This window comes from Mus caroli, unplaced genomic scaffold (genome assembly GCF_978045245.1).
Source record: "Mus caroli unplaced genomic scaffold, Mus_caroli_1 scaffold_16, whole genome shotgun sequence".
Lineage (NCBI taxonomy): Eukaryota > Metazoa > Chordata > Mammalia > Rodentia > Muridae > Mus > Mus caroli.
The window spans coordinates 5988948-6003998 of record NW_028227271.1 but is presented as its reverse complement, the minus strand read 5'-3'; the positions used below and the strand labels follow the sequence as shown (position 1 = coordinate 6003998).

Below are 15051 nucleotides of genomic sequence, written 5' to 3'. Positions count from 1 at the left end.
ACGGTGGCTCACACCCACTGGCTCCAGTTCTGAGGGCTCTGATGCCTTCTTCTGACCCCTGAGCACACCAGGGACACACATGGTACACGTACATGAAGGAACAACATTCATACACATAAAACTAACTAAATAAAAAAATAACTAAATCAACTAATTGTATGTGCACCACTCCAGAACATACAAGGCTAAGCACACAAAATTAGTAGAGTAAGATACTTGCCATATAAGTAAAGAAAGCGGCTCAGACATAGGATGTTTTACAAATAATGTACACATTTGTTAAAAACTAGACTGAATAGGTATATCTACAGAACACAGTTGTTTTGGTTACCTGTGGAATAGTTATAAACAGCTTGCTTTTACTCAGGTGTTAACAAGTTTTAAAAGGCTAAGATTGCACAAGAAGTATCCCTCAGTTGTAGTGGAGTTAAGCTCTTCGTCAGTAACAGAAAGACAAACATAAAATTCTTATGCTTGTAAATTAAGAAACATTTAATAACTACTCAATATTTAATATGTATGGCTATGTTACAAGTCTTGTTCTGAGAAACTGGAATTCCATAGAAAGCAAGTCAATAACTAAGTCTGACGAGACAGAGTGTTGGAGAATGTGCAGGTAACTGGCTAGTTTCATGTCATCAGAGAAGAAGGAACCTCAATTAAGAAAAATGCCTCCATAAGACCCAGCTGTAGCTGGAGAGATGGCTCAGGGGTTAAGAGCACTGGCTGCTCTTCCAGAGGTCTTGAGTTCAATTTACATGGTGGCTCACAGCCATCTGTAATGGAATCTGATGCCCTCTTCCGGTGTGTCTGAAGACAGTGACAGTGTACTCAACATACATAAAATAAATAAAACTTAAAACAAAACCCAGCTGTAGGCAAGCCTGTAGGGCATTTTCTTAATTAGTGATTCATGGGGAGGTAGAGGGTAAGGAGGAGGGCCCAGTCCATTATGGATGGATGGTACCATCCCTTGGCTAGTTAGTGGTCCTGAATTCTGTAAAAATCGAGGCTGAGAAAACTATGAGGAACAAGCCAGTAAGCAGTACCCCTCCCCGGCCTCTGCATCAGCTCTTGCCTCTAAGTCCCTGCCCTGTTTGAGATCCTGTCATTCGCATCCTTTGATGAGTAAAAGGGATATGGGGGTGTCAGCTGGGTCAGCGCTTTCCTCCCTGAGTTGCTTTGGTCATAGTGAGTCAACGAAGGAACCCTAACTAAGAGGGCGGGCTGCGAGAACTTTCACTCTATTGGTTCATCGTCAGAACGTTTACTACTGGAGAGCTGAAGACTGTGATTCAGCAAATCCAGCCATGCATAAAGTTTAGAGGAATAAATCTGTGTTATAAACACCAGGAGACACACACCAGGATAACTCACAGCGGGACTGTCAGTGACAGCCAGACCCGATCAGCAGGAGCACTCCCTAACAGGAGAGTGTGGATAAAATACAAGGTGGGAGAGTGGGAGAAGTCCTTTCTCTCACCGCCCCTGCCCTGCCCCCATCCGGCCCCACCCTGAAGCCCCACCAAGAGCATGTTGTCTGGTTATCTGATCCCAAATGGTCAGCACTGAAAATATACAGATGAGTAACAGTATACAGACTGAGCTGGTCGTGCTTACACACACACACACACACACACACACACACACACACACACACACACACCTATTTGAAAAAAAAAGGGAGGGCTGGGAACTTGAAAGAGAGTAAAGGAGACGTATGGTATGGGAGGCTTTGGAAGGAGGAAAGGGAAGGGGGAAAGGATGTGATTACAATCTCAGAAATACAAAAAAAAAAAATTTAAAAAAACACAATACGGTGAACTTGTGTAATAGAACACAGCAGGACAACGAGGCACACAAACCACGGGCCCTGGTGACACTGGTGATGAAAGCCAGATTTAAAAACGACCACGATTCCCTTCCTGCTGAATGGAAAAGAGTCAAGGCAGAAAGCAGCAAAGGGTCAAGGCCGAGGGAGGTCTTCAGAACTGGTTAAGAGGCCCAGTGTATGTTTTTTTTTTTTTGTATGACTTTTGTTATTAGTGAAAGGAGAGGAATGTGTGTGTGTGTGTGGGGGGAGCTGTGTGGCGAGGAGGGGTGGGGGGAAGCGGTGGTGGTGAGAAAGGAACAGAGCCAGGCAAGAAATGAGGCACTGTTTGTGGACCTTGGAGGGAGAGAAGTGTGGAGGAGCAGTTGAGTCTGCGACTCACTCCCTGTGCCTAGAACATACAATAGCTTCGGGTCTGGGTTTATGCTTACCCGGCAGGTAGCCAGGTTGTGCTCATATCACAGAGCTGAGCTCAGAGGTAAGCTTGTGTTTGATGGTTTCTTTCCTAGCAGAACTCAGACACAAATCCGTTTCTTGGCTTTCAGGGCCCCCTTGAGGGAGGATTTTTACTCCTTCCTTCCAACCCTAAGTCAACTTTAAAATCTCGAGTACAATCTAGGTGTGATGGAACGCAGCACTCGGGAGGCAGAGGCAGGCAGATCTCTGAGAGTTTGAGGCCAGCCTGGTCTGCAGAGTGAGTTTCAGGACAGCCAGTCCTATTTAGAGAAAGTCTGCCTCAGAGCAAACAAAGAAATTAACAAACAAACCCTGCCTGATGGCTGGAATCTCTGCAGAGGAAGAGAGACTAAAGCTAGCTTGCTTCAGAGTTCAAAATTCATGAAGAAGGTTTTCTCTGTTATTTCCTGTCTTCCTTATCTGGGGTCTCAGATTTATATAGCTGTAGGTTTCGTTATCTCTACCTTCCATCTCCATTTCTTGGAACATTTCTCCACAACCTTTTTCTATGAAAGAGAATGTCCCCTGAACACTAACACCACCACACATATGGAAGGGGGAGGCATGATGTCCCACAGATCTTATTGAAACGCAAGCCTTAGAAATTCTAATGTTGATTATGTGAAACTGTGAACACTTTTTTTGCCCTACCGCACCAAGAAGTGTCATGGCTAATTGCCTGCTCTGCCTCTGGTTAAAGGGCGGGGGGGGGGGGGTGGTGGTGGTGTTGATTTTAACGATCCAAGCACCTGCAGGTGGGCTTGCAATCATGGTGGATAGGCTGGATGAGCCCTTGGGATGACCCTCTGAGGAGAATCTGGTCCCAGTTTAATTCACTTGATCCAGACAGTCAGCAGCAAATTTCATTTAAAGTTTGCCTCTGCTTCTCAGAGACCTGGCCACGTCTGTGGAGCGCAAGAGGCTTTATTGAGATTGGCCACCTTGGGCTATTTCAGAACTAACCTCAGTCCCCGGAAAGTTGTTTTTCTAACCCATGTTTGGTGCTTAATTAGATCCAGTGCTGCAGTCCTGGGGAGACGCAGCTTTTTATATCCTCTGTCATCTATTGGGTCATCGTGGAGAGCTCTTGTTTGGTTTTATTTTAGAACAGTCAGGGAGAGATGTGAGCAAGGGACATAAAGGCCTGTTTTTATCACACAAACAAAAAAACCCACATAACTAACTAACTAACTAACTAGCTAACTAACTAACTAACTAATTAACTAGGACATTTCACTATTAGGCCTAGTATAGTGCACATTTGCAACCCAGGAGACTGAGGCAAGAAGATCAAGAGTTCAAGACCATCCTGAGGTACATAATGAGACCTGTGTGTGTGTGTGTGTGTGTGTTTTAAATGCTCAGGAACACAAAGATGTCCTTAGAATCTGACAATTGAGAAGGGAAGGTTTTGGTGCACACACCATGTCACACAGGTACGAGTATAATTCCTTTCCAATCAGGCTGAAACTGTGAGAAGTAATTTGTTAACAACAGTTGCCCCCAAAGAAACAGATTATTATTCTTCTGTGTGATTACCCGGAGGAAAGAACACACCCACCCCAGAAAATTCTTCCTCCTCAATGATACTAATTTTTTATTAACCATAGTTGAGTCTTCAGCCGCAGCCAACCAGCAAGGATTATCCTAGTAAAGCAAAGGGTTCACTTGCACAGATCAATAACTAACCCCAAACATCGCACAAGCATCCCGGACAGTCTCTGCTTCCCCCCTGGAACTTCTTCACAAGCCATGCCTCTGCCAACTGCAGTCTCTTAGCAGCAACTTCCAATTTCCCACAGAACAGCTCACCAAACTTTAAGCACTCAATAAATTTTGCAGCCCAAAGTTTCAAGTGCTTCTTCCGTCCTCTCCGAAAAGCTCGGTCAGGACCATCACAGTGCTCCCTTGGTCGCAAATGCTTCTTCCGTCCTCTCCGAAAAGCTCGGTCAGGACCATCACAGTGCTCCCTTGGTCGCAGGGCTCACTTGTCCCACAGTACCCCACACCTGGCAATAATTTCTCTCCTAGTTGCTTTCTTCATTGCTGTGCTAAAATATTGACCAAAGCCAACCTGGGGCGGAGTGGGGGTGGGGTTATTTGGCTTATAGGTCACACTCCATCATTGCAGGGAGCTCAGGACAGGGACTTGGGGACTGAAGTGGGGCTGTGAAGGAGGGCTGCTTGCTGGCTGTCTTCCATGTTCGGATTCAGTTCCCTTTCTTTTTCTTTTCTTATTTTGGTTTTCCGAGACAGGGTTTCTCTGTGTAGCCCTGGCTGTCCTGGAACCCACTCTGGAGACCAGGTTGGCCTCGAACTCAGAAATCCGCCTGCCTCTGCCTCCCAAGTGCTAGGATTAAAGGCGTGCGCCACCACCGCCCGGCATGGGTCCCTTTCTTTTACAACCCAGAATCACCTGCCAAGGGTAACACCACCCACCATCAGTGTGATGGTCTGTATGTACTTGGCCCAGGGAGTGGCACTATTAGGAGGTATGGCCTTGTTGGAGTGGGTGTGTCACTGTGGGTGTGGGCTTAAGACCCCCACCCTAGCTGCCTGGAAGTCAGTATTCTCCAAGCAGTCTTCAGATGAAGATGTAGAACTCTCAACTCCTCCTGATCCATGCCTGCCTGGATGCTGCCATGTTCCTGCCTTGATGATAATGGACTGAACCTCTGAACCTGTAAGCCAACCCCATTTAACTGTTGTCCTGTGTAAGAGTTGCCTTGGTCATGGTGACTGTTCACAGCAGTAAAACCCTAACTAACATTGGGCTAAGCATCAATTAGCAACCAAGAAAATGTCTAGGAGACATGTCCATATTCCAGTCTGGGGGCAACCATACCTTAACTGAGGTTCTGTCTTTCCAGGTGTCCGTAATTTGTGTCAAGCTGACAAAAAGACCAATGGGTACAGTCTTATACTGAGAAAGGAACACAGCTTCGTAAGTTATATTTGGGAATTACTGCTTGGGGATTTTAGACTAACACGTAGCAGCTAGACTTTCAGTTGTTTAGTGTATTCTTCTACACCCGAGCCTGAAAGCATCTTTATCAGATTTATTGTACCAGCCGTATAAGACAGAGACAGATGGTGAAGACCAGGAAAACAGCAAGATCTACTCAGAATTGCAGTTTTCCTAAGAATGTGATACTTAGGACTGGGCACACATCATGGAGGCTACCTTTACAGTGTGAGGTCTCTTCTCCCTACAAGCTAATCAGAGTGAGATAAAAGGACATCACAGCTACAGTGACACCCAGAGACTAAGGCCGCACTATGACAAGATCTTCTGAATAGTTTAGTAGTGTGGCTGGGGTACTCATCCACAGAGTCTGGCATCCCAGTGACCCAAGCTTATAACCCAACCAGCTAATGAAGGCTACCTTCCCTGTATATACCACCCTTAAAATACAAAGACTACGTATTCTCCCATCTCTGATTTTCATGCAGAATTTATGAAATCCGTTTTTCTTAATCAAACATAACCAATGTCTCCTCCCTATATTTTCAAGCCCCACCCCCAAGTTCCCACCCCACTCCCCAAGTTCCCACCTACCCTCTCAAATGTCTGACCTGGAATTGGACTGGATCAGCCACACTCCTGGGCCTCTGCACCTGCTTCCCATGATCTTCAGTGCTTCTCCAAGAACTTCCCCTCCCTCTTGGCCCAGACCCCTTGTGCTCTCTGGGTGCTGCATGGTCAGAGCCTCTGAGCGACATGATATTCTGATGTTGAAAGCCCTGACACACAGTACCTGCAACAATAGTGGCCAAGGACCTTGTGTGATGGCATAACCCAGCTCCTACTGAGCAGGGCTCAGTCTGACGTAAGCCTATCTTGGCAGCAAACGTGGGAAGTATTTCACTGAGAACAGGATCGGTCTTCATGGGTAGAAGGCAGGGAGCACTCTGGAAGAGAACCATCAAGATAGAATTCTTCATGTGAGGTGCCACAGAAGAGATGGGGAGGAATGGCCCATGGCAGAAAGCCTGCAGAACATGCCAGTCCTTTCTTACTGTAGTAAGGTTCCCATGGGAGGGACGACAGCAGGACTGGTCCTGCAAAGCTCTGAGAACCTTTGCTACAGTGTGATTAGATGTCATTCTGGGTAAGCTCAGCTGCATCTTGCCTCTGTTTCTAGTTCTCCTGTAGTTTGAAAACAAAACAAATAGCAGACATTTGCACATGAGTGCACGTGTGTTATGGTGAGCCCGTGAAAGTCAAAGAATAACTCTCTGTGCCGAGGGATACCAAGAAAAAGTGTTCTACTCTTTCATGAGCCAGCTTAGGGATCATCTGAAGTTTATTGACCATGTATGGCAAGAATGGCAGAGGCAAGCGCAACAACAAATTTGTTGAAGGAGCAAGGAAACAAGATTAATCATTAGTTTTTAGAAAACAATACTGCATGGTGTGTGTGTGTGTTCATCTTTGTTTTTGGGAAATCAAATTTCTCACATCTGTCCAATATATGTCTTAAGTTATTTATGTAAACATTCTGACCCTGGGCACTTTAAGATAATTTAATTTGCTTTTATTTTAACAGCAGCAGTAAGACAGGCATAGATGAATCTGTTCTTTGGTGCCTCAAGAATTTCCCTGGCTGGACATTCTTCATCACCAAGACATACAACCAGGGAAATTCAAAAACACTTGCAGTTACTGAACTACAGGTGACCAATGACACTCACCCACACTGAATTTTTTATATAGTTAGACAGCACTGTTCATTTATTTCTCCTTCCCAGATTCTTCTAAACTCGGGGGTTTTTATCACTTGGCTTCCTTTTATCAAAGCGATGTTACCGTGTTACAGCCTATAAGATGACTACCTTCCCAGCCTACGTCATCTCTAAATATATTATAACCAAATTTTCTTCCTCCTCTCCTGCTCTACCCTCTAAGTAGGGGAAGGAGTTTTCACAAAGGACAGGGGTGGTTAGTGGGCATCTAAAGATGGGAACTAGGGGCACTGGCCCTAGTAATTCACTCAATTGCACGTCGGTGCAGTGTTAACTCAGATTTAGAAACACTACTATTCGGTCCATCAAGAAAACGATTCAGCTGAGGTCTCTCAATCATTAAGGGCTGAAAGGAAATTGTATTCAGGTCTTCTGAAGTCCACTATGTGTGGGCTGAGAATCCTGGGGAGGAGAATGGTACTTGGTGGCTCTTATTTAAGTAGCCATTCCACAAATACATCAAGCATCTGCTCTCTGCGTCTCGGACGCTATTTAAAGCGCTGGGGATTCCGTGATGGAGGGTGCAGGGGAGGGGGATCTGTTGTTATGGAGTTTTCATTCTCCGAATTTAAGTACTTAGCTTCATAATTTTCATAACCCCCCCACAACCTGGGTAGAAACAGCTGGGTCCCATAAGAGACTGTATCTCACCCTGAGCTTTCTGGAGGGAGGGAAAATTGGTTTTTGCTGCAGAAGGGAGAAGCAGATCGGTCGCGCCTCCCTTCGCCTTCCTCTGCACCGCCAGGCCTGGTGCTGCCAGCTCGCCTGGGATTATTAACAATCGCTACCCAGTCCTGCGGGCCGCTGGAGGAAGGATCTGGCTCTCCCAAGGTCCTCCAAGGAAGGAATGCGGAGAGCAGGTGAAAAGCCCCCCCCCAGGCAGACGGTCTCTCTCAGGCTTGGGGGTGGGGGTCGTGCAGCAAACTGCTTTCTCATGCTGTCCTATTAAACATTGCAGCCACATGCTCTTTGCAGCTTCTCTGAGGCTACTGCAGCATCCCTGCCCCGCCCGTCAGCCCATACAACAGAGCTCCACTGCAGTTTCGGAACCCTGTTCTCTTTCTTCCTCACTTCCTCGTTGCCATGGAGACACACGTCATTTACGTGCCGTGCGTCGCCTTGGAAACGGGGGAGCATCCGCGGTGCCGCCGGGAGACCCGCCCCTGCCTCTCCAGCCGCACTCGCAGGCACTGCTGGTGGATGGCTGGGGGAGTCCCGAGACTGACGCGCTGCGGGTCCCCGTCTCGACCCCGAGCCCTCTGCGAGCGCCTCTGTGACCTGTGAGCACTCTTTGTCGGTGATTGCCGGGAGGGCGGCGGGGACATAGGTACCACACTGGAGGCGAGCGGGCAAGCCACTTTTGCCCCCTGGGTAAGCCCCAAGATCCTGGTCCCGGGACCCTAGACGGGTCTTCGTTCCATCGACTCTTCTCAATCCTCCTTGATCCTGTCCGTGTCCTCTGCCTGGGGCCGCTCTCTTCACGTAGGCTCCCCGCCCCTCTAGGGAGCCTAGGTGTCCCTGGGCTCCACCCCGTCCCTCCCGGGACCTCTCCCCCTCCACACCCTTCCCCCACCCTGGAGGCCCGGCTGGACACGACCCAGAGCTGCTACCGCCCGCTTCTGCCACTCAATGGAGGACAGTCTGCTGGAGATCATGACCAAGGACGGCGGCGACATGCCAGCGCCTCTGGAGGTGTCCACGGTGCCCGCCGTGGGGGACGTGATCTCTGGGGAGTATAACGGCGGTATGAAGGAACTGATGGAGCACCTGAAGGCCCAGCTGCAGGCCCTGTTTGAGGACGTGAGGGCCATGCGAGGGGCACTGGACGAGCAGGCCTCGCACATCCAGGTTCTGTCGGACGACGTGTGCGCCAACCAGCGGGCTATAGTCTCCATGTGCCAGATTATGACCACTGCGCCCCGCCAGGGAGGCTTGGGCGTGGCCGGCGGCAAGGGGAGCTTCCCAAGTGTTCCCTACGAACCAGAGACACCTTCGCCTGGGATCGGGGACAGCGGCTTGCTGGGTCGTGATCCTGATGAAGATGAGGACGAAGAGGAGAAAGAGACACCTAACCCCGCCACACCCACCAGTCACTGCGAGCGCTCTGAGAGCCCTGGTCTCCTTGGGGAGGATGGGCCACTTGTGGAGCCCCCCGACCTTCCTGACATTACCCTGCTGCAGCTGGAGGGCGAGGCCTCTCTGTGAGGGAGACCCCACCAGGGAACCAACTACCCGCGCTGGCTTTGGGTTTCCAAGTTCTTAACCGGAGGGGACTGAACAGTGCGGTGCAGTGTTCTTCACTTCAAACGTGGTCCTTATAGGTCAGGGAGAGAGACTCCCTCACAGAAGGATTTGTAGGGTGAAGGACTTTGGAAGCATCGCGAATTCCACCCAAGCAGGCATCATAGCAAACTGCAGGAAGGTGAGGTTCCCAGAAAGGACGTGCCCATCTCTGGACACTCATCCACCCCTTTACCTTGCCCCCTTCCCCTCTTCCTAGGAAACAGGAGGACCATTGAATTATGTAAATAAAATTCTGCTTTTTCTATTCTGAAAAAGGAGTCATCTAGGACTTTGGCAAATAATCTCTATTTACCTAGAAATTAAGGAATTGGGGTATTCTGTTCTGGCAACAGGAAATTTACCCTTTTCCCCAAACCCAAGATATTCAGTGCTCTGCGGAAACCTCTCCCCCTTACAGATCGCTCTGCAACTGCTGCCGGGTAACGGAAGCTTGAGGAGGGAACTGTGGCCCTAGGAGTCAGGGTACTTGGGTTCCCAGGGCCCCTAGGCTGGGAGGAGCTGGCTCTAATGTGCATGAAGACACAAGAGCTCAAGCTCTGGCACTGAGCATGCAGAGCCGAGCCTGCCAAGTCGCTGACTTCACCTGGGATTGCTTGGCCACTTACCTGGGCCTAGAGAACAAAGTGCTCAGGTTGCAGGCAGAGACTTAGGACTGCTCAGCAACTGTCCAGATTTAAGGGGACATCTGAGGAACTCTTGGGGGAGGGGGTGCTGCAGCCCCAAGCTGTCTTTTCTGGCTATACCTGCTTAACTTCAGTTCCTTTTTTTTTACCCCCCTGTCAATATGTCGGCACCCTCTGCTTTCTGGTGTTGCCTCCATAATGTCTTGTGTTATGTGTGTCTACTTGTGTAGTAGTGTGTGAGCCCTCAGGGGCAGGGCTTGTGGCTCTAGTATTAGGTTCAGAGGGCTTCAGACCGTCTGCAAGCCCCAGGCTATCATGGCGCTTTCTGCTCTTTTCCCTTTTATGCCCCACTCCTCAACCCAGGGCACGGAGCATGTGGCTGTCCTGAGGGTCCTTAACTGATGTGCTCCTACCTTCTGAAGTGGTGACTGTGTGTGCCCCCCACTCCTCTGTGTATCCTTTCTTAGTGCTTTGCTTGATGTCAACCTTAATAAAAAAGGCACCATCTCCCCTCTTGCTGACTGGTACTAAGTGGATTTAAGGCTGGGGCTTCTGGGTCTGCTGTGTGGATCAGGGCTTAGTAGAAAAGGTAGGAGACCAATGCCTTCCCTCCTCTCTTCTTGCTTCCAGTCCCAAAGAGTTAACTGACTTTGTCCTGGTTGGGACAAGCTTGCCAGCTCTGTCTGCTTTCCCTTCTGCCCTGGACCTTGATCCAAAGCGGACCTGGAAAATGCAGAGATCTGCCTGGAAATACCCGGCTAACAAGGGTTTTGGTAGCCAGCACTCCACACCTGCAAGAGATTTCAGTGAAGCAAGCCATGGGGGTGACTTCTGAATGAGAGGCCTGGTACAGCAGGCATGCCACCTGTTCTAGGGATGGAGTGGGAGTCACTGTTCTGGAGGGGTTACCCGGGGTTTCTGGAGTGAAGTGACACATCACTAAGGAAACCACAGGCACTGCCTCAGGCCTCTAGTGGAAGATGTGGGCAAGGTACTCCCCGGGGAGTCAACACTGACATCATCTCGAGGCTGTTCCCTCGGGAGATGGAGATTTCCTGAGGCTGCCCCAGAACAAAGGTTGAGAGCCGACTATGGTGTGTGTGTGTGTGTGTGTGTGTGTGTGTGTGTGTGTGTGTGTGTGTGTGTGATATGTGTGATGCAAATTACTTCTGTTACAGAGAAGGCTAAAGAGCACTGAAGGGTTCCATGCAGGTTTGAGTTTTTAATTCCAACACTGAGTTGGCTTCCTAAGACTTGCTCTTCCCAATGCATATGATAGGAATAAAACTATGACTCCTAGGCTGTCTTGTGCAAATGTTAGCTTCTCGGTAGTTCTCCTGGGAAGGTAGGGTGGGGATGACTCCTCTAGCGAAGCAGAACCCAGGGACAACTCCCCACCCCCCGGTTTTAAACGCTTATTATTGACGTGCCTGTGCATTTGTGCCTCTGCGTACGCACGTGCACAAACGGTGCCCACAGAAAAGCCAGGAGAGAACTGTTTGGGAGGACACCAGAGGAAGCCTTGAGGTATACAGTCCTTGGGTGACAAACTGGGATTCAGGCAGGTGGGAGCTGATGGACATGGGTGTTGAGGATACTCAAGTCCCCCGGGAGAGCGGCACATGCTTATAATCAAGACGTTCCTCCAGCTTTTATTTTGCAGGTCAACTGTGTGCCATCCCTCCTTTTTCCCTGTTGTTATTCTTTAGATGGGGGTCTCACCACAGAGTCCTGGATAGCCTGGAGCTTACTATGTAGAACAGACTGGCCTCTGACACACTGAGATCCATCTGCTTTTGCCTTTTGAGTAAACTCCTTTAATATAATCTTTTCCTACGTAAAGAACCCTTATCCTTGAGGGCAGAATTAAGGAAAAGGGCATGGTTAGCTTCTTAAGATAGCATGGACCTTTTCATTTTAAGGAGAAGTAGAGACAGAAAGACTGTGGACTAACCCCGTATTCATACATAATATGCCAGAGAAAGCTGTGAGGTGTGCAGTCCTTGGGTAATGAATGCTGGGCCCCCAGGGGAGCAGCTAGAGCATCCAGCTGAGGATGGGGACTTAGGCTTCTGCTACAGTTTCAACGTTCAGCATCCATTACCAAGGCGGTGATCAGTTACTGAGCTCCGATTTTATCTCCCAGCAGTTCTGTGAGGTAGAAAGCGTTGTTACTTTTTACATAACAGCTCAGAAACAGATTTAAGACTTCAAGGTCACAGACTGGAATGTGGCAAAGCCAGGACCTAACGCTGAGACAGTTTGATTTAAAGAAGCCTTGGATAGAAACCATCTCTCTAATTTTTTTTTTTTTTTTAAATTTGGCTCCTCAAAGAGCCTGAGTTTATCCTGAAAAAGAAATCAACCACATTTGGGCAGTTTTCAGCTTCTCAGATGGAAAAGATTACAGTTCAGGCTTTGGTTCTAGACCTTTCTCAGCGCTGGGTGCATGGAGCAGATGGCTGTTTGGATCTGCTATTGGAGAGGAAGTTTCCAGGGCTTGTAGGCATCCCCGTCAGTTTCTTCCATAGGTGAGCTCTCTTTTTTGTTCCCTATAGGTCAAGATTCTCTGTCATTTGAGGCAACGCCCATTTAGACTTCATAGAAAGTTCTGGTTGAGGCCTCTAGCCATGGATTCCAGGTCTATCCCCCTGCACACTGTCCTCCAGGTGTTCTCAGCCCTTAAGTTACTCCCTGCAACCTGGCAAGTCCAGAGAGAAGCCTTCCCACAGAGAGCAATTGTTCTGCCCTTTCTTATCTGCACCCGGCATCTCACAGATTTTGCATAGGTTACTCCTTCACCCCTGTTTCTTCCTTCTCTGTTTCCCCCTGGCTTTTGAGGTCTCTTCTCCAGCCTGCTGATAAGGGAGTTTCAGCTGGGGTTCCTCACCCAGGGTTCATGGCAGGGCTCACTGCTGAATTTTTCAGGAAGCAACACACATTGGAAATTACACAAGCCTGCAAATATATATTCTCTCTAGAGATAAAGGGCCATTGTTTTTGCTTAGTCTTTAAGAGTAAGGATCAGGCTTTTGTAAAATGGGACTAGTCTTTGAGTAAAGTGTAACGAGATGTTTCAACTCAGAAAGCACCAATGAAGAAGAGACCGTTTGAGCCTGGCCCTTGCAGCATCCGTGCCTCCTGGAGCCTCCTGAGTATTTCCTGCCTGGAATTGGAACGGCCATCTCGATGGAATTATTCACCACTTTCTTGATGAATTTTAATTACATTAGCATCTATCGGGTGCTACAGTCCTTCTTCCCATTGCTTCCAAGTCTTTAACAGTAGAGGTTTGACAAAGATGCCCGAGAGTCTAAGTAAGCAATGTCTTAGTTCACCCGGGAATGCACAAGCACGTCGATGTTCACCCCAGATAGGACACCAAAGACAAACCGAGGAACCATCTCACCCAAGTCTAGGTTGAAGAACTAGTGAGTTTATTGGTTTGTTTAATAGGGGGATTGGGATTGAAGGAAGTATGAGAGAAGCATGGGTAACTCCAAGGCATCACAAACAGCCCACCCCAGCACGGGTGGCTGCTCCCAAGAGCAGCATCGGTGGGACTCCCCGCCCACTGGTAGGCAGAGTCTCTCATACACCTGTAAGGTAAGTGCTACTGTTTATCTCACCTTTCCCGGGTGGCTCTTGTGAAGTGGGTAACTTTGAGATCCTCCCTCCTCCCTTCTGGAAGGCACATTTTAATGGAGAGAAAATAACTTAATATCAAACTCCATGGCTTCAAGTTAAACTTTTCAGTTTGGGGCCAACCCAATCACAACTGTTTCTGGAACTGCCGGCTCTAGCCCACCTAACGTGCCTCTCTTAGAGATCTGCTCCCAGTCTCAAAGACAAAGCACATACAGTTTCATAGCAATACGCTACAGCTTTCACCTGGTACAGCTAAACTCTGCTCTTGGAGAACGACCTCCTTCCCTGTGACATAAACTGGCCCTTCCACACAGCACGCAGATTTATGGACTCCCAATGGTGTTGCAGATTATGCTTTCTGCTTGACGTCTATGAGTGGAAGCCTTCCTAGAACTAAGCTACGGCACTCCTCAAATATATGTCTATATATCTCGCAAGACATAAAATGTCTTGCTTCGAGAGGCAGCTTTTTCATAAACTTCTTCCCTTATTAAAATGCGTAATATAGAACTGAATTCAGGGCGCCTACTGTGGTCGGAATACTGAGACATAAAAGGGCTGTCCATCAATCTTTCATACTAGCTATCATCACCTCCTCCCCTCCTCTACATTGTCCTCAGAAGGTGAGTTCCTCCTGAAAAACAGCTTTTCTGCTCGGAAGCACTGTGTTTAGAGAAAGAATCCAGCTCTGTAAATAGTGCTGTCAGAGCGCCACCTTTCGAGGAATAGAGACATTACAAGAGGAACCTCAAAGGGAGTTTATGTCTTTTTTTTCTCTTCAGGACTGGCAAATGCCTACTAAAGGCTTGGCTTCCTGCTCTGTGGTGGGTGGCGAGTTGAATAAGTAGAATGGATCTGAAGAATATATAAAAAAAAGGCAACTGCCATAAACTAACTTCGCTCCTCCCGCAGTTACCTACTCTGAAAATTAATCTTCCTAAACCAGAATAGTTTCTCTCCTTCATGATCTGCAACAGCTCCCCGTTGCTCCCTATATTAAATATAAAATATGGCGTGTGTGTGTGTCTGTGTAGGAGTCAAGCTCCTCCCTGCCAAGGGCCGGGCATACCCTCCCCCAACCCCATTCCTATATTTCTTTTCCTAGCTACTCTTTAAGGACCGTCTTACCTCATCAGAAGCTCAGATCATTCCAACCCATGCTGGAGAGGGTTCCCACGTGAATTCTCCTTCAGTCCTGGATGAGCCTCCATTCCTTTCCAGAAAAGTCAGGCACAAACCTCATCTCCAGAAGTGAGCCTTCTGTCCTAGTTACTGGCATTACCTGTCTCCCCTGGTCGTTTGCCCCTTATGCTGCCTGAAAGTGAAAAAAATCCCCAGAGATACTAGACAATCCTTTTTAAATTATGAATGTGTGCTTTTATTTCTAAGAGCAAGGTTCACCGTTTTCATCAAAATTTTTAATGGGTAAAGTCGATGGGTAAA

General features: G+C 48.2%; 2 protein-coding genes across 7 annotated transcripts in view; one reads left to right on the top strand and one right to left on the bottom strand.

The window, feature by feature from the left end:
• Asb8 (ankyrin repeat and SOCS box containing 8) overlaps positions 1-5984 on the bottom strand; it is a 31460-nt gene extending 25476 nt beyond the window's left edge. For 2 of the 6 annotated variants that reach the window (XM_021183201.2, XM_085831588.1), the window contains exons 1-2: positions 5864-5927; positions 5133-5210 (exon numbers count right to left, since the gene is read on the bottom strand). The gene's annotated coding sequence lies outside the window, so the exon portion shown is untranslated. Of the gene's footprint in view, positions 1-5132; positions 5211-5846 lie in introns of all 6 variants that reach the window. The other 4 variants (XM_021183200.3, XM_021183203.2, XM_021183206.2 and 1 more) reach the window with 4 other exon arrangements.
• A 1936-nt stretch (positions 5985-7920) lies between these two features.
• Positions 7921-10465, top strand: Ccdc184 (coiled-coil domain containing 184). Its single transcript, XM_021183918.3, has one exon. The coding sequence runs from the start codon at positions 8663-8665 to the stop codon at positions 9236-9238; it is 576 nt and encodes a 191-aa protein (XP_021039577.1). The 5' UTR covers positions 7921-8662; the 3' UTR covers positions 9239-10465.
• Positions 10466-15051: the final 4586 nt, after the last annotated feature.

Coding starts and splice junctions, on each gene's coding strand:
- Ccdc184 (XM_021183918.3), top strand. CDS start 8,663: ATGGAGGACAGTCTGCTGGAGATCATGACCAAGGACGGCGGCGACATG.